The sequence below is a fragment of the Theropithecus gelada genome, chromosome 8 (genome assembly GCF_003255815.1).
Source record: "Theropithecus gelada isolate Dixy chromosome 8, Tgel_1.0, whole genome shotgun sequence".
Taxonomy (NCBI): Eukaryota; Metazoa; Chordata; class Mammalia; order Primates; family Cercopithecidae; genus Theropithecus; species Theropithecus gelada.
The window spans coordinates 73,735,391-73,755,264 of NC_037676.1; the positions used below are offsets into that span (position 1 = coordinate 73,735,391).

The 19,874-nt window shown below is 37.5% G+C and overlaps 1 protein-coding gene across 2 annotated transcripts in view; it reads right to left on the minus strand.

The window, feature by feature from the left end:
- Window positions 1-19,874, minus strand: part of EYA1 (EYA transcriptional coactivator and phosphatase 1) — a 335,219-nt gene that overhangs the window by 307,826 nt on the left and 7,519 nt on the right. For both annotated transcript variants that reach the window (XM_025393823.1, XM_025393819.1), the window contains exon 2: window positions 15,386-15,487. In XM_025393823.1, coding sequence (XP_025249608.1) covers window positions 15,386-15,418 — 33 coding nt within the window. In that variant the 5' untranslated portion in view covers window positions 15,419-15,487. The remainder of the gene's footprint in view (window positions 1-15,385; window positions 15,488-19,874) is intronic.

Sequence of the window (19,874 nt, forward strand, 5' to 3'; positions counted from 1 at the left end):
TTTTCCACAATCAACTATGTATTTACATTACAGATACAAACCCCCTCATTGGCCACCCCCTCCGCTGAGGCAGGAAGTCATGCAGTTGAATTATGCTTTAGCTGGGCCTGTGAAGAAACTGCTAGGCAGTCCCTGAGCACTGCGCTGTACAAGTGCCTTAGGAGAGCTTTTCCTTAAGGAAGAGAAGTCGAGAGCCAAAACTAACAAACAGGGCCCCTCAAGCGGAACAATGGCCCAGAAAACTCAGCAAAAAAGAAAATAAACTTCATTGGCAGTTTGTTTTTGACTGTTAAGAGCTTAACTACAACTCTATCAAGATTTTTAAGAAGGTAAGAAATTTCACACATACTGCATTCTCACAGCTGCTTGAGAGTTTATAGTGCAAATGTATCATCTTGTCTTCCCATGTCTAATCCACTTTAGGAGATACTTGTATCTTTTCTTTCCAAAGTAAACAGAATCACACCTCTGAGAAAGAGATGAAGAACACTTCCTCTCCCCACCTTCACACCCCCAGGGCCAGAGTTCAGCTTGAGTGAGCTGATCTAGCTCCTCATCAACTTGTGCTAAGGCTATTGAAGCATTTAAAACAGTTGAGATAATGAAGATCGGAAATAAAGACTAACGCTGTGACTTTTTTTTTACATTCAAAAATACATACACGTAAAATAACCTAAAATACAGTATTCTCAAAAATTAAAGAAAGTTAACACATGTCATTTTAAAACTTACATAAGGAATTGCAATTACATTATCTTTGTAGTTAGCTGCAAATATATTCTGGTTCCCAAAGTACCATGAATCTCAACAGGTAATTAAATTTGACAGTTAAAACTAAAATGTTTATCACAAGACTGGACACAATAGGTTAAGTATTGTTCCAATCCTACACTTGGGTCCGCTCTTTTTAAAAAAAAAAAAAATCTTTATTTTTTTCTAACTCAAATTAAGCCAGCATTACTTAGAACTGAATCAAAAAGAAGACACATAGTATGACTAATAATAGATGGAAATGAACAATAGAAGTAGATATATATATAGTAAATTAATAATAAGAGCATCAATAAATACTGAGAACAAAAACTACAAAAATGGCTGAATATAATGTTTTCAGTCATATCTCAAATCTGTCCTCAATACCACTCACATTTCAGTGACATGGAATTAAGGGTAAGATCATGATATTTGTGAGTTTCATTTTAATTTAACTGAGATACTCATAGTCTAATGTTTTGAAAAATTTGGAACTACACATGGGAAATGATATATATGCATCTGTAGATTCACTACAGAAATGTCTAAAAGTATAATGCATGGAAATGCATGCATCTATTAACCAGAGAAATCCCTGTCGAATTCTCTTCTGTAAAACTTTAAATGGTGAAACAGGGTCTCTTAACATACATTTTTTGGGGGTCATCAATCTTATTTTTTTTCTTTTTTTATTATACTTTTAGTTCTAGGGTACATGTGCACAACATACAGGTTTGTTACATATGTATACATGTGCCATGTTGGTGTGCTGCACCCATTAACTTGTCGTTTACATTAGGTATATCTCCTAATGCTATCCCTCCCCCCTCCCCCATTAACATATCTTTTTAAACCATCAAAATCTAAACATACTTCTTTTTTCCCCCAAATGCAAAAAATGTTAAGTGAATTGCTTTACAAACCATAAGTCAATGGTTCCCAAGCATTTCACAAGCACAACTCTGTTATACTTTTCTCTTAAGGCTGCACACGTTTTCAAAGGTTTTTATTACTTAGTCACCAAGTAATCAGTTAGACAGCCCATTTTAAGTTCAGATTTATAACTGTCAATCTGAACTTCTATTAGAAAGATAATAAAAGAAAAAGAAAAGAAAAGAAACAGGATAAGCTCCTTGAGTTAATTTATGACAAACTAAAGCTTATAAAGCTTATTGCTTAATCATGGATCATATGTCATTTTGCTAAATATTAAGAAGAATTAAGGGCCTTTACTACATTATGGGGTTCATAGAGGGCTTGAAAACTAGCATGGAAATATCAAAAGTATCTATAATCTGTATGTGCTTTATGTGAAGCTTTCTGGAAAAATATAGCAAGGTTTCTTAAAAATTATATGCTAAGCCCAAAGGAACAGCAGAGAGCATTATGCATTTTGCCTTCTTAAATATGGAAAAACCACCTTGATCCTTATAGCCCCACTTACTCTCTTTCATTAAGCACTAGGTAATAAATCATGAATTCACTAAATCTCAGCAGTGGAAAGGATTTTAGAAGTAATCCAGTTCCACCTTATTTTCTAGGCAGGAGTCTCCAATAGATTATCACCGAGCAGTAATGAGCTAAAGCTATATATGTAAAGTGCTTAGAATGGTCTCTGCTACATAGTAAGTGCCTAATGCATGTTCTTTATTTTCTGTAGTAATAGGCACTGGACATATCCAAAGAAATAGAACTAATCTCTCCCAAGAAAATCAGCTGATTTAATCTCTTTTTGTAACTTGTAGTGCTTAAGGACTGTTAGTGGTTTAATGACTTAAAAATATATAATGTATGGGAAATTCTGCTATCAATACAAACTTTTTTTTTTGAGACAGGATCTCTGTGTCACCCAGGCTGGAGTGCAGTGGTGTGATCACAGCTTACTGCAGCCTTGACCTCCAGGGCTCAAGTGCTCCTCCCACCTCAGCCTCCCAAGTAGCTGAGACTCCAGGCCCATGCCACCACACCTGGCTAATGTTTTTATTTTTTGTAGAGAGTGGTCTCACTATGTTGCCCAGGCTGGCCTTGAACTTCTGGGTTCAAGCAATCCTCCCACCTTAGCTTCCCGAATAGCTGGGATTACAGGAATGGGCCACTGCACCTGACCTCAAGCAAATTTTTTGGCAACAACTTGAAAGGACTCTTGAAACAAGTTAATATGCAATTCTATTTATATTTTCATTTGGTAGCAAAATACACTTATGTTAAAACTTTTCATTATAGGATTAGAAACTTGTTTTTCTACGTTTACAAGTGCCTTTAGTATTTATTATCTTTTCTCATGTTTTAAGGTGAGTGAGAACATTACAAGAATTTCGGGCCTAGTCTTCCAAAGTAATATAAAATTCTATTCAGCTCTTTTTTTTTTCTTTTTTTAAATTTATTTGTTTTTCTGAGATGGAGTCTCACTCTGTCGCCCAGGCTGGAGTGCAGTGGCTCCGTATCTCGGCTCACTGCAAGCTCTGCCTCCCAGGTTCATGCCATTCTCCTGCCTCAGCCTCCCGAGTAGCTGGGACTACAGGTGCCTGCCACCACACCCGGCTAATTTTTTGTATTTTTAGTAGAGACGGGGTTTCACTGTGTTAGCCAGGACGGTCTCAATCTCCTGACCTCGTGATCCACCCGTCTCGGCCTCCTAACGTGCTGGGATTACAGGCATGAGCCACCGTGCCCGGCCAAAAATCTATTCAGCTTTTATTGGTAGTGAAGGTGAAAGCCACTAACCTCAGTTACAACTACAGCAAATCAATCACCTTTGTCCCAAAAAGTTAATGTAACTTTCAAAGGACTCTAATGCTCAAAGTAATGAGAAGTTCACCATAGAATCTCATTGCACACTTGTGTGAATTAGCCCTGTTATTTCTCTTGCTGCCATTACTAATGGTTCTGTGAATTATAGTCCCCATTCAATGTCATAAATAGATCATATGTTCATTTGAAAATTTTCATTGGCTACAATTTTGTTTTAAGATGGCAGCCTGGCTCACAGTTTAAATTCCAAATGAGTAAGAAAGATATATATCAATTTTGAGATACCATATTTTAGAAAAATTTCCTAGGGCAAACAGAAAGAAAATCATTTTTTTTTTAAGGCTAGATAAAATAAAATGAAATTGATGAAGTTAAAATACAGATCTAATTTTGTTAGTCCATACTAAATAGTGAGTATATTTCTTTCCCCAAGTAACTTGGAAGCTGAGCAAACAACTAATTCTAACGTGTAATATAACACATTTAACAAATGAACTTTAATAAAAGCCAACTTTATGAATGAAATTTATAAGTTATTTGAGTTCCATTTAATCACCAACAGCTTCCTATTTTGAGAACACAAGTGGTCAACGCAGGCATAACTAACCAAATAGAAACATTTTTCAGATACATAATTTCACACACAAAATATTTTTGAACTCATTTAAAGTTAACCTTCCCAATTTACCAGATGAGGCCAGGTAATCATGGTATTGTGTTAATGTTTCACAGAAACTTAGACAAACACATCACTAAAAATCACCAATGTGAGCACTGAGAATGAATAAAGTAAAACGTGTACTCGGTCATTTTTCCTTATGACAGAAAAACCTAATTTTTGTAAATAGAAATTAGAAATGTTATATTAAATAATCAATCCCAAACCCAGCATTCATTTTTAGACTTGTAAAATATCACTTGTATTAAAGTTAATACCTGAATATGCAAAGCATAAAATTTCATTCTTGAAAAACATCCCTGCAATAGCTATACTTTGAAAGAAATACAGCAGCCTCATTAAAGAAAGAAATCATCACATACTATATACTTTGCCAAATGTTTTTGATATAATAAAAATTTGAGTATTACTAAACATCAAAATAAATTACCATGAATTCTGGAATCCCTGAATGGAATTTTAGTTTATACCTGAATTAAGCAATCACAAGAATGGGTTAATGAATGTCATCCATTGCAATATTTGTATGGCCCAGTACAATGATCTCTGGCATCCCTTTGGACTATAGATAGCATATTTCAAAATGAAAAAAAAAAACAATTAAATAAAATCAGTAATTTTAAAAAAAAGTTTCTTTTCCCTTTTTACTTACAGAAAGAAGGAAAAAATATTAAGGAGGACACAGGAAGTATTGTTTTTGTTTTGGAATACTGCCTGGAAAAAAACACACACATTTGTTGTCTTTTGAGATATGCTCTTGATAAACATGTAGAGTTTGTATGTTACTACATTGCTGACTAAAGGCATCATGATTGTCTTTGGATCCTCACAACCATTCTGAGATACCCAGTACTGAAATATGATCCTCATTTTGGAGATGAAGATGAGGGCTCAGAGATGATCAGAGACTTGCACACACTTGGGCAGCAGCTGAGTCAGGGCTCCAACACTAGCCTTCTGTTGCCTGACAAACCCACGCTCCCTCCTCTGCCCTCACAGGTATGCACTGAATTAACGTGGTAAGAATGTAAGTTCAGTTACTGTTTTATTGATACAAGATGGGAGTACAAAGTCAGAGAGTTGCATGAAATCAAAATTTTTAAAAAAATATGAGAATGTGAGTCTAATTTATGTTGTTTGAATTTGGGAGACCACTTAAGGAAATTTCATGAATTCCTTTGAAATATAAACATTAATTGATCTAATTTAATCTAGTGGAGTACCTTAGAAAAATTTCTTCAATGAATAGAATTTATTTGCACAAAGCACATGAAATTTTTGGTATGCGATTGTTAACATATTTTGCCCACCTAATTTCGTGTATTCATGTATGTAAGTTAAATTAATCTATATTAACTTCTTTATAATCCTGTTTTTATAAAGGAACATTTATAAAATTAACCTCATCCTCAAATTATCAAAAATTTTCAATTAATGGAGTTCCAGTTAATGATGTTTAATAGCAGTGGTGTTTGTTTTTAGGGTACCTCTTACCTTCATGAAACCTGGCAGAGCAAAAAAACCTCTAAGCTTGAGCCTGGCCTGTTTCCAAAGGTGCTTGATTCCCTGGAGACAAGTGGGGGCTAAAGCTGCCACACTAGCAGGCCTGAAGATCATTTTCTGTTTACAAAACCTTGGCTCCAGGCAATTGTACTTATTCACTCATTCAACCAAAACATTTTGCACATAGATGTGCAAAATAGTGAAATAGTGAGTGTCAGAGGGAGGGTGGTTGTTTCTTTTGCATATTCTCTGCCCTCAAACAGCTCATGGCCTAGAAGGCAAACAGACTTTTAAGTTTGGGTAAACAATACAAGCTAGAATAAAATATATGCTAATTAGCAGTTCAAAGCATTTATTGTGTGAAGAATTAAGATAATGTTTCAGAGGAGCAGATAAAGATAAATAAATTGACATCTGAATGTACCCAGTCTACAAAAACACCCAGTGATAGATTCTGCAGAAAACAGAATAGGAGAAAGAAGAGTCATATTAATTATACCTGTCTAATTACATATATTTATATAATTAGTTATATATAGCATGTATGCTATTTTAATAAAATTAATTATATTCATGATCAAGCTTTGCTTCTCTTCAAAAATACTGATTATCAATTTTAATGGAAAAATAGGTTGATAAGATCCCTGTATTAGTTATCTATCACTGTGTTACAGATTCATTATCTCACACAATTTTTGAGGGGCAGAACTCTGGGAGCAGTTTAGCCGGGTGGTACTAGCTCAGGTACTCATGAGAACATATCTTGGCTGTCTGCTGGGGCTGCAGTCATCTGAAGGCTTAACTGAGGCTGCAGGATCTGCTTGTAAAATGGCTCACTCCCACGGTTGTTGTGGAAGGCTCCAGTCCCTGGACACATGTGCCCCTCCACAGGGATGCCTGAGTGTCCTCGCAACATAGCAGCTGGCTTCCCCCAGAGTGAGTGATCCAATAGAGAGCAGGGAGAAAACCACAGGGGCCTTTGTGACCTAGTGTCCACAGTGGCCACTGTCACTTCTGCTATTTTTTTCTCCCTGTTAGAATTGTGAGTCACTAAGTCCAGACGGCACTCAAGGAGAAGGTTCATCCAAAGGGCCCCTTACGAGGCTCTATCTCTTAAAGGGAGGATTAGCGAAGAATTTGTGAACATATTTTAAAATCACCACAAGCACATCCTAGGAAGAGGATACAAAATGTAGAAGTACTTCTTTATCACTATTCTAGGCATGTTTTAAAATTAATCATAGGAACATTGTATATATTAGACATAAATAAAATTATGGATGCACAGAAATGTGGACATCAAAGAATCATTATCACATTAGAGCCAACATAAAGATATACTATGGATTCTACAACAAGATTCATTGGCTGATGGATGAAGAAGATTGGGGGAAAAAAAAGAGAAGCAGGATTTAGAAATATAGAAATGTATCACACTAGGGTTCAAATGCAATCCTGGAACTATGGAACTGGATCACTGAAGTGAGTACTTGAGTTCACACAGATGCTTGATTTTGATGATTGGTCTTCCTGCCCATCCCTTGGTGACCACCACACATTTATTTTGTGATGCAAAGACTTTATAACTTCAGTTAATCCAATACAATAAGGACACCAGTCGAATCATACTGTGTTAAAATCAGAAGAGATCTTCTCCCAAATTTTCCATTTTACAAATAAAGAAAATGAGGCCCAGAGAGAGTAAACAGTCATATTCAAGATGTCAGGGCTAGCATGAGAGGAACAAAATGAGAAATCTTGAAAGGAGAGGGCGCACAACTGTAGACCCACCTTGCATGTAGGGACAGTCATCCCTGGGTATCTGTGGAGGACTGGTTCCAAAACTCTCACAGATAGCAAAATCCTTGGATTCCCCAGCCCCTTAAGTTGGCCCTCTTTATTCACAAGTTCTGCATCCCATCCGCAGATAGGAAGGGCTGACTGGGGTAACAACAAAACAATGCATGGATCCTCCTTTTATCTACATGCATGAACATTATCCTGGGACTCTGTTCCATATGTCTATGGCAACTTTCATGCCATATCTGCAGAGGTGAATGCATGTGATAGAGATTTTCTGGTCCTGGAAGCCTATAATATTTCCTATCTGGTCCTTTATAGAATAAGTTAATTGTATTACTGCTATACCAAAATGGCTTTCTTATTGTAGCTCACACTTCTGGTGATTACCAGATTTCTTTTTCTTTTAAGTATTTAAACCACCCACCCTAGCCCTTGCCCCCCGCCCCACACACACATAAAAAACAAAGTCCTAAAGTCTGTGGCTTTTATTCAGAAAGAGAGATCCACATGCCACGATTGCTAGCTGCTCACTGACACCAGTTCATAGTTCTTTAAACTCTCAGACTCCTGCATGTTAAGAGTTCCAGATCAGAGGCAGCCAGGGGCAATGAGTCTCAATGGTTAGGGCCCCTCTCTCCTTTCTTTCCAGCATCAGCCACAAGCAATTTTCATCTTTGTCACACTCCATCTGTTTGGTGCATATGGACCAAGTGAGCTACACCAGAACACAAGATGTTGGCCAGCTGAGATAAACAAACATTTACTGAGTGCACGTAGAGGGCTTGACATTGTGTTTGGCCCTGGAAATATAAACATGTCACTGTCCTGGCTCTGGAGTAATTTTCCTGTCAAGGTTTTATTTTTTACTGAAAATACCCAACCGCTAATACAACCTGGTGCCCAATGTGAACTTTGACGTCCAGTCTTTTTGAAACTCAGATCACATTCTATCCTGGGCTCCTTTACTGTGCCCAAGCCAGCCTTGCCTGTTCAAATGAAAAAATTTGCCTAATTCCTTCCAGCATGGTCTGATGTTCCAAGTCATAACCTCATCTTAACCCTGTGAATGTCTGTCCGTTACATCAAAGTTAACAGATAGTACCTCATTCCCCCAGTCAAATACATTTTAATTAAATAATGACTAGTGAGGCCATCCCAGCTCAAATTTGAACCCAAGAAGTTGGGGCCCAGAATCTGTGCTCTCATTAATGGTATGTCTTTCATACATTATTTTTAATCACACAATCATGCAAGAAAGGTATTACGCCTAATTTACAAATGAGAAAGAACTGAGGCTTGGAAAGGCGAAAACAACTTGCCCAAGTACAGAGCTAAGACTGAAGCAGATGTGTCTGACTTGAAATGTCCTGCCCTTTCCAAAAACATGCTTCACTGGCCTTGACGCTAGTGGCTGTATATACTGCTTTCCAGTATACAAAGTGCTCTGGCATACGGTATCTTTATTTCTTCATCCTAGGGACCCAGCAATATAGGTCTGCTATCTCTACTGGTAAAAAACAAAATTGAGGCGTAGAAATTGAAATGACTTTCATGAAGTTATTTATTGAAAGAATTCTTAGAATAAACTGTGACTCAGAACCAGGAATTCTGAATCCACGTCAAGGTTCTCTTCACTATGCCTAACTGCTTTCCTAAGTTCAAGTTATTATCCATTTGCCGAGTACCCATCACATCCAAAAAGACTACCCCAACTCTAGGCCTTATTTCTTCATGCCAAAAACGCAAATCATCATTGCTATCAGATAGATAAACAGAAAGATGAAAAATTAGTATACTAGAGATACAGCATGTAACTGATAGTTGTTTAAAAACCTTAAGTATTGGAAAATAATTATATATTCATTATTAGCTTTTCCATCAAATAGTTAGATTATAGTTGATGGCATATCAAGGGTTAAATCTCCCCATCTGTAAAATGATGAGGTAGGATCAGATATGTGCTTTCAAACTGGTGCTTCAGTGATCTCAACCTGGGAGTTTTTTGACGGTCCATCCCAACAGCCAATTATTGGGTGGTCTGCCCAGCCCCTCCTCTGGGAACTGTGGTGTTTCTGCTGCAGTGACCTGCTCTATCAGGTGCAGGATCATGATGCATTCAGGACTGGTCAGAGGTTTTCTTCCTGCATGGTGGATGACCCAGTAATATATAAACCATGGTGGTTAGCCATTACTGTGCAAGGGGAACAGAGAAAGCCAGTCTATAAACAAAAAGAGGACTGAATAAAACATGCAGGAAAAAAGAAAAAAAAATTACCTGAATTCCCCAGATGCCCTCTTTTTTAAGACTTTCCTTTTGTTTGCCTATGCCAGCTCATGGTAAGTTCCATTACTTGCAACCACATAAACTAGTTATTCAAGGTGCTGAGACAGGAGGGGGATAGGCAGGCAAAAAGATAAGTGTTTAGGCCCCACACTCTTATTCATCTTTGTTATGGGTTGAATTGTATCTCTCCAGAAACAATAAGTGGAAATCCTAATCCCCACTCTCTGTGAATGTGACTTTATTTGGAAATAGGGTCTTTACAAGACGTAATCAAATTAAGATGAGGTCATTAAGATGGGCCCTAATCCAATCTCACTGGTGTCTTTATAAGAAGACATGGAGGGGCACTGATGTAAGAGGGGTGAAGGCCATGTGACAATATAGGCAGAGATTGAAGTGCTGCAGCTACAAGTCCTAGAAAGCCAAGGATGGCCGGCACACTCCCAGAAGCTAAGGAAGGATTCCCCTCCAGGTTCCAGAGGGAGCATGGCCCTGCTAACATGTTGAATTTGGACTTCTAGCCTCTAGAACTGTGCAACAATGAATTTCTGTTGTTTAAAGCCACCCACTTTGTGGTACTTTGTTACAGAAGTTCTAAGAAAAGAATGTAGGCTTCTAATAAAGATGTTCTGCTTTTAAAAAATGAAATTGTAAATCTCTGGATTCCATGGTTTTATAAGTAAGTTATCTAAAAGTTTCACTTATATAAAATCTCACTTGGGGTGAAGCTGAATAAATGAAACCCTGATTTAGCATAAAATTTCCCAGTTAATTTCACTTCTACATGTGTATTATACTCGTATAACTACTTTTAGTAACTTCTGCTAAAGGGTGGATTTCTTTCTATTAAAAAATAAATAATTAATTTTTCCAGTTTGGTTAAAAGTCACCTTTTATTTCTAGAATCTCCAAGTACAGGAATAAGGTACATACATGGTTTATTTAATAGTTTTCTTGCAAAACCCAGCATCTCAGCAAAAGCTGTTCTTAGCACTTCAAATTTATCATAACTTAAAGGAGGCACAAGAGGTACAGTTATGAGAGTACAATGGAGCCCTAAAATAAAATTATTCCAAGAAGATCTAGAATATCATCATCTAAAATTTTTGAAAGAAAAATAAATTAAGTATCTACCATTTATAACAAAATGCTCCTTTTAGAGTCTTAGGAGACCTAATTCCACCCCCCAATGCATGCGCTGACAACGTCATGATCAACTATAAGCAGAGTTGGTGTTTATAATACCTGATGCAGGTGTGATGGTCACATTTTTAAAATTGTATTGTAGACTTGCAGGTGGCCAGATAATTTTTTATTCGTGGTCACATTTTTCTAGAGGTGTTTCCAATAAAAAGTGCATTAGAGTTATGTTGTACTTTTCAGCTTTCAAATAACATTTGAATGCATGATCCCACTTGACCTACAAAATTGTGATTTTAAATCAGAGAAGGCAAATATTATCATCTCTGTTTTATAGCAGAAGAGACTGATGCTTATAAATCTGCCCCAGGTCATACAGCTAGTAAAAGGTAAAATCAGGACTTATGACTTCAAATCTAAAAGGTAGTTTCCAAAACACTAGGCTCTCTATTTGATTCAGACACAAGTTTTGGGTTATCGAGTGGTAGGTTTTTAACTGCAGGCCTCACAACTTCATAAGGAAAATAGAATGATTTATTTTCAAAATTCACTTTAAAAAAAGTTAGTAGGTTCTGGTTGTTTTGTTTTGTTTTTTTTGTTTGTTTGTTTGTTTTTTATCTTGACATGATTTCTTTCTAGAAATCCTTGTAAACTAAAGAAGCTGAAAGAAGTGGTTATAGCTCTGCTGTTTGATGCTTGTGTTTCCAGTGTTTACCTTGGATGGAGACAATACCACTAAGGTATCAGTGGTTTCACTGCCGTGGCTGCTGAGAGAGTGGAACTGTGCTCATCCAGATGGGAACCCCTCAGAGGCGAATAGAGGAGTGGCAAGATCATGACAGAAATGATGTGAAAGCCCACAAACCTCCTCCTCTCCATGATGTCCTCATGAAGTGAAGAGACGAGTGGATAGAAGTTACAAAATCATACGTGTTACTGCTTCTTCTTAAATACAGGAGACACATAAGCAGAACCTTCCAGAATTAGAAAGGTGGATTTTCTGATTTAACACTTCTACTCAGGGTCGTAGGATCAAAATAAGAAGTAGCTTCACCTCTGCCCATGGTCTTTCATCATAGGATAGACATATTGCCAAAGCTCTGCTAGGGTCAAGAGGCTATATGATAGGAATATTGCACTTTTCAATGTTCATACGATTAGCTATTTCCCCTTCCTAAAGTATCATCAGTCCCCTCAGAATTTTTAGCTTCAAATCTCACAGTGACAGTGGTAGCACCACGATGAAGAACGAACACACCCTTGGAATGAACACACCCTTGTTTAAGGGCTTCCCTGCACTGCCACCCTCCCATCCACTGAAAGCACAGGGAAGCTCCTCTTAGCCTTTCCCACAGAGAGAGAGACTCCCTAGGATCACCAGACATCATGGAGCCAAAAGTACACTGGTAGCTATTGTCAGCCTCCTCCTCAGCCCAGAGCTCTGAGCTGAAAGAAAGACATGAAGAGGCATTGCCACCTTCTCTTTCGATCTTGTCATATATGTATGTATGGAGTAGAGAAAGAACCACTGAGACTTGAGAAAGAATTGTTGTTTACAACGGCAATAAAGATTCATAATATGATACTAATAATAGCACATGTTGAGAGTTACAAATATGCTTTGTAAGCTGGCATTGTGTGAAAAAAACTTTCAAGAAGTATTATTTTGTCTTTAATATCATCTTTCTGACAAGATCAAAGGTCTGATTCCTTTGATCAGAAATATGCTTATGGAGGCAAGTATTTCAGCCTCACTGGAAAAGGTACAATCTAGAATGCACCATTAGTAGGTGTAATTCTGTGAGCAAAGAGCTACAGAGTGTAAGAAAGAAGTATAAAATAATAAAACTGGAAAGGACCTTAGGTTATATGGATTTTACTTTTCTCATTTTACAGATGCACACATCAAGGTTCCCAGAGAAATACTTGGAATATATTTAATATATTTTTAGACTATATCATGGACACAATGGATACAACTCATCCATAAAAAGGAATAACTTACGGACACATGCAACATCACTGATTACCCTCACAGACATGGTCCTAAGTGAAGGAAGCCAGAAACACACTGACGATTCCACTTGCATGAACTTTTAGAACAGGCAAAACTGAGGAAAAGTGGAAACAATTAAAACAGCGGTTGCCTGTAGGGTCAGAGGATGAGTATTGGGGAGGTGCTGAGGGTGAAGGGTCCAAGAGGGCTTTCTGGGAAGATGGAGATGTTCCAATTTATGACACAAGGTGTAGGTTACACAGCTATATCCATTTGTCAAAATGGGGCAGTTAAGATTTGTGCCTTTTAATCCATATACACTGTATCTTAGAAAACTATAAAGGAAAACAGCAATCTTTCGGTGGTGGTGTGATGAGCAGGTGGGGAGAAGATGGAATGAGAATGGCAGAATGCTGTTAACTGTCGAAGTGGGCACAGGGGTTTTTTACTCTAAATATGGCTGAAATGTTTTGTGACATAAACTTGTGAAAGATGAACGTGATGAGCAAGGGAATGTTCAATCATGTTTGGAAGTGTGAGCACTTTGGATACTGGTCCAGGACTCCTTTCGATTCCTTAAGGAGACAGGGCCTTGGCTGTGTCGCCCAGGCTGGAGTACAGTAGCACAACCACCTTTAAATTCTTTATATTCTTGAGTTACCTTAATGTTTTTAGCTAAGTTCTACATCCTCTTCCCATCTTGAGCCTCTCTCCCCACCTTCCTAAAGGAAAGGAGAAACCTGAGAGCCAAAGGAAGCCCGAGGAGCCCACCCAAGGCATCACAGGAAGGCCTCTGAAGAGATTGTGACCCCTCCTGGCTGAGCAGGCAGCTGCCAAATTGCCAGGACAGTCTCCAATCAGTGCCACACAGTGTTTGCCCGTGAGAAATACCCCTTCCTTGTTCTGCACCTCTGAGATAGCCAAATACCTTTCAAGGTTGAAAATGCTTCGTTCTCACATAACAAAAACAGGAGAAAATGAGACGCAATTATATTGCCCTCTCACGTATCTTTTATTATGATGGCCAAATAAATTCTTTTAATCTTTACATTTCTTACCTATCTGTTATTTTAGTCTCAAATCTTACTTAATGTCTTCTGTCTTAAATTAGAATTTGCATAATGCAAGGTATCAAAAGAAACATTATTGGCAGCATTTCTTTGCAGTTATTATTAAATTAGTTGGTGATTCTCCAATGTATCAACTTGCCTCCATTTAGGGAGCAGAGTTCATAAAAGGTGGCAGTAAGAAGTTACTAATGAGTTTATTTTTCATTATTTTTATATGAACTACAAAAGTATTTTAACCTAATAAATTCAAATATCACAGACCCATCATAGGAGTTTAAACAAACAAACAAATGAATTAAATGGGTTGAGTTCATTTTCTGTTTCGGGTAAAAGCTACATGATACAAAGTGATCTCAAAGTGCTTTATGTGAATTATCTCACAAGTTGACTTAGAAGATCCATAAAATACACTAGGTAATTATATACAGTGTGACTGCAAAGATACCTTGATAGCACTTGACCATTTGTTATTAAAATTCCCATCCATTAGCAGTCCCGGCTTATTGCATAACACCAATAGGTCTTGTAAAACACACATTTACAGGAACCACAACAGTGTTACTAAAGATCATGCTTCGGGCTTGGAAGAATTCTACTGTGAACAAAGCTGAGCTATGAAATCACAGGTCAGAAAGCATCTTATCTGGTCAGGAGACTTACAATGCAAAGTCACGGATGCTGCCCCAAATGTTGTTATGGAAATTTTCCAAGAAAACAACTTTAACTTACTGAAGTATGCTTTTATAAAATTAAAATTCATTGAATTATTCAAGTTCTAAATAACTCAAAGGTTATTTGTAAGATGACCCCTAATTGGGAATATTCATTTATGAACCAAAGGTAGCTTTCTTTCTTCCTGATACAAATCTGTAGAAAATCTGTGAACCCTTTCTCTGCTGCTCACAACAACAAACAAAATATAACCTAAAGCTCTCTTATTTTAAAGCCCATTCAATAGTTCATCAAACTGTGAAACTTCTTCACTAAACACCTGTTTTGAAAACACACACACACACACAGGTATATTCATAAAACAAATACATATAAAACAATAAAAAAAAATTGACATTAAGTTTTATGAGGCAAATATATGCTTTCTCTGAGGCAAAGAAACCGTAAGCCTGAAAATTATCTTATGCATATTGGTATAATTACATAATACTAAAGGTTAGGTTTTTCCATTATGGCTCTACTTTTGATAACTGATACCTCTGAGAAAAGATATAAATTAGGTTAGGCTGATGAAACAGTGTACTACTTAATTCATAACCTTCAAAATCATTAAAAATTGGTACATTGGTACAGAGCTTTTGACAATTTTCCAGATACTCAGGTTACAATAAAAATGCCATGATGATTTTAAAAGTAGTAACTCTTTCCTTAGGACTGACATTCTGTTTACTTACAGACTGTCCATTTATCCCGCGGGGGTCTTCCATTGAAGACTTCTGAATTATGTATGGGCTATTAGCTACACACTTCTTCACAGGGTTCCAACACCCCTGCACCTGTGAACAACAGAGCATCGCAGCTGTATTAATTGTGTGGCATGAAATTCAGAGCTGGCCTTCACATCTGCAGCTTTCCATTTACCAGCATGTATACACAAGTCAAGAACACTTACCTTCACTGAATGAATCTTTAAAATAAATATTATGGGCTCACTGTTTATCACAATTTACATGAGCCAAATGTGGCCAAATTATAGCTCAGTTGTGTCTGCTGTCAGCAGCTGCAGCCCAAGGAAAGAAAGGGTGGTAGGGAGGCAGGGGGAGCAGCTAAATATCCTTCCGCACACATTTTTGAGCCAGCAGTACAAGAGCTTTTTTTTTTTTTCTTCTCTTCTTTTTTTTTTTAATTTTTGAATTTAGTTTCTCCATGCTATCTATCAACGTCAGCTGCACCACAATGCAAAGAGGAAATACTAACAAAGAAATATGATTGTAGTCTGAACAAGGATGAAAGAGAAAAAGCTAGGGTTGAGTGTTTTACCCTTAGGGCAAGGATATTATACTGTTTCTTAGCAAGTTTACATTTGGTCACAGTTTCATGGATGATTAAGTCTGTACCTTCAGACTCAACACCTTCAGGAAGAATGGGTTTGGGGGATGCTTCAAAACATGTACAGTAAATGTGGCATTTTCAAATATATTCTACATGTAGCTATCTTAAAAAATATATATAGCAATTTAAATGCCACTCTAATTTCCTAACTTTCAGAATTAATTTTTGTGCTCATGCTCAAATGAGGTACTCAAAAGATACTCTCAGGCTGTCTTGCTTGAGCTTGGCAACTGAGCAATTATTCTACCTCTCACATAAACACTAATGCAGCACATGGAATTTTAAGCAAAAAGTAAAATGCAATCTTAGTATTACCAAGATAAAATTACACAACAGAGAACATGTAGTAGTGTAACTTCAGTATCACTTTTTATAAAAGTACTTGAATTTCTGCATGCTCGCATATTAGGAGAGCTACTATAATGGAAGTCAAGAGATTTCAATTCAGGTCCTGACTCTGCCACTAAACAGCTGAATGATCCCATGTGAATAACACAGACTATCTGAACCTCAGTATTCTCATCTGGAAAATGAGAAATTTTAACTGAGTATCTTGCAGCTTTATATTTTACACAACTATTTCATATTTTATAATGTAATGAGTCTATGTATTTATAATTTTCAGGTAAAATATTCCAAGCATGGTTTATTTAAGAAGCAATTTTGAAGTCCTAGGAGAATTGTCCCTTGTTTGTTTTGCTCAACATTATCAATGCTGCAAATGTATGCCCAATCCACTGTCAACATAAAGTTGGTGCTTTTTGGCCAACATAAAACATAAATAACTAGATTCTTAAAATTTAGAGAAGCCATGTTAAAGCACTATGGTTTTGTAATTTTAACAAGAAACAATTCCATAATGTCAAGTTGTGGCTAAATAAAAATCATATGAATGTATTGATGCTATGTCACACCAAGAAAATATAACACTTTATTCTGAATTGTACTCAACTGCAGAACAGAATCTTAAAATTCAGCAGCATTGCTTTTAGAGGATTCCTTGCATAATTAAGGAAGAGCTATTACAGAATATCCTAGACTGTTTTCATTGCTTAAGTTACTCTCAGGAGGCACATTAACTGTTCCAGGCACCAAGGTGGGATTTTAAAATAATGATAATAATCCTACCTTACATTGGTAAAATGCCTTACAGTTTACCAAGTGCTTTCACACAAATTGCCCACAGTGTACCTATATGAGGTAAGACAAAGCCCAGTCTCATTCCTCACAGAAGGGAGCAGGTCTAAGACAAAGCCCCCTCTGATTTCCCATAAATTCCCATCCTCTCCATACCTGTCCTGTGAACAAGTTTCAATCAAAATCTGTACATTTGATATTCCAGGATTATTTCCCATGTGTTTCTTTCCCATATTTCCATATTGAACTTACTGAACAGTTTAAGGTATTAAGAATGGTCAAGTTACATGAGCATGAAAGGTATTTCATTTGTAATTTTATTTCTGCTGAAGATGAAACTATTCTGTACTAAATTTCATGTTTGTTATTGTTTCCTGGGCTAAAAAGAAAAGACAGATTACTGAGAAGTCAAAACAGTCAGCATTCATCGACTTCAGGTAGATGCCTCCAGTAAAAAAGACTACCACTCAAAAATCAAAAAGTCACAGCGAGCCATGGACTTTATTTACAAATCCTCCAGTGCTTGCTAAATCAGTATAGTTGTTTCCAGATTTCTACATGTCAATCCAAACCATGAAATATATGACATGACTGGGTCTACTGATATTTAGAGGCCTGGCTCTGGTAAACCTTTAATTCCCTTGCTGGACTTGATCTTTCATGGTTTATAAATAAGCCTGTCTCCATAATAGCATTCATCTAGTGGAACTGCAATTATTTCTCTACCTGTCTCCCCCACTAGACTGTAGCTCCAAGAGAGAGAGAACCATGCCTTACTCTCTGGTTCTAGTCACATATGGCACTCATTAAATATTTTGAATGAATGAATAAAATGAATGAATGAATGTTATTGATACATGACAACTTTTGAATACTTGTAAACTCTGAGCTAGAAATAAATAGGCAGTTAAATGGTGGTGCTATCATTCAATCAACTAGAAAGCAACCACCAAATTTCTGGTCCTGAACTTTATTTCAAGTATTCAAGTATCCTAAGAAACAGGCTCAAGCAAACCTGGTGACTTGATGTTTATCTATCCACCTACCTGCCTGCCTACCTACACACATAGAGAGTAACTAGTCATAAAACTGTATAGACCTACACATAAACATATATGGAGGTGAACTTAGAGGTGAACTTCTTAGAGGCTTTGTGTAAACCTAGGAGTGGTTTCCAGGAAAGGAGTAGAAGACTATCCAGGTAGGCTAATCTAGGTATAGATTAGGTAGGGGGACACACTGATGGAGGATTAGTGGGATGACATTTGTTTGGGGAGAGGTGTGGAGTACCAGAGGCAGGTGCCTTGGTGTCAGAGGCACCCCTACAGACAGATGCCATAACTGTGGTGGCCATTACCAATTCATAGACCATCCCCAACACCTTGTAAAAGCAGGGAACTGGGTTAATCACTCACTTGTGCATCTGCCCAAAATGGCCAAATCCTTTACTTACCCACTTTTGAGTCAACTATGGTGGTACCCTCCAGAGGAGGAGTGCCCCTTGGAGTTGTACACAGTGGAATCCTACCCTTCTATTGACCCCTGAAGTGAAATTTTCCTTCAGAAAGAGACAAGGACTAAGAGGCATCTAGGGCCCTGTCTACCAAGTCTAACCTTCTGGGTTAGCTATTCACCCTAAGCACAGAGGAAAAGCCTCTTCCTGAAATGTACTGCATCAACTCCTTAAGTAGAAAAAAAGGGTCAACTGAAAAAAAATTGAGGAACAGCTGCACGGTGTTAGGCTGGAGATGCATTTAGTGATAGCCTGACTCTCCATATTTTGTAGCTGTATGAGGCCATCTAAGTAGAGCAGAGAGTGGCATGCAGCCCCTTCCACGGCCACCACAACCCATAGGAAACAGGGTAGGGGCACCCTCAGCTCCAGGTGGTAGAGCGCCTGACTGGCATTCACAATACCAAGCCAGATGCTTGCATGGGCATCTGTTGCTGAGCAGAATGGGCCAGTGGCATGAGGAACAGCAGAAGACCTCCCAGACAACAAGGAAACAGGAGTGATGGCCACATTTGAATTGATCTTTCCAACACCTTGGGGAACTATGCCTTCTTCAATCCTACCCTCAAAGAAACCCAGCTAGGGAAAGTGGAGGAGGAGAACTCAGTCATGGTCTTTGCTGACCATGAATGAAGGGGATGTTTTAGAAAGCAAGATTTTGGACTGTTGATGAAAAGCTAATTTTGTTAGGTAGCCTCACCTGATACAGGAATAATGGAAGTTTTAGGAAGTGTCTTATATTTGCCACTCTAGGGAGAGTGGAGTGGAAAGGAGTTGAAATCAGTGTACACATCCTAGCAAATGAACTATGGCAGTAAATGTTAGATTTAGGTACTGATCTAACAGACTCTGCAGAAAAACACTAAATTGAGACTATAATCTGACAAACACTTGCAATCATACAAAATCCCCCTTGGGGGCCCAGAAGCCTTAGGAAGTTGGGCCACTGGTGATGACATTGTAATTATAAGATAAGAGTTCTGATAAGAGTTCAGAGGTACATATTTGGAAGTGATATTTTATGCCCTACTGCAATCCATACGCCTATTAATTTTCAAAATACAGAATAGCTTTAAACACAGAAACTTTAAAGTATATAAAATTAAAAAAAAAAATCTATTCTGTGCATTCCTGCTATAATTTAAACTCTCCCTGGGCTGCCAATCTTTCTTCCCAATTCT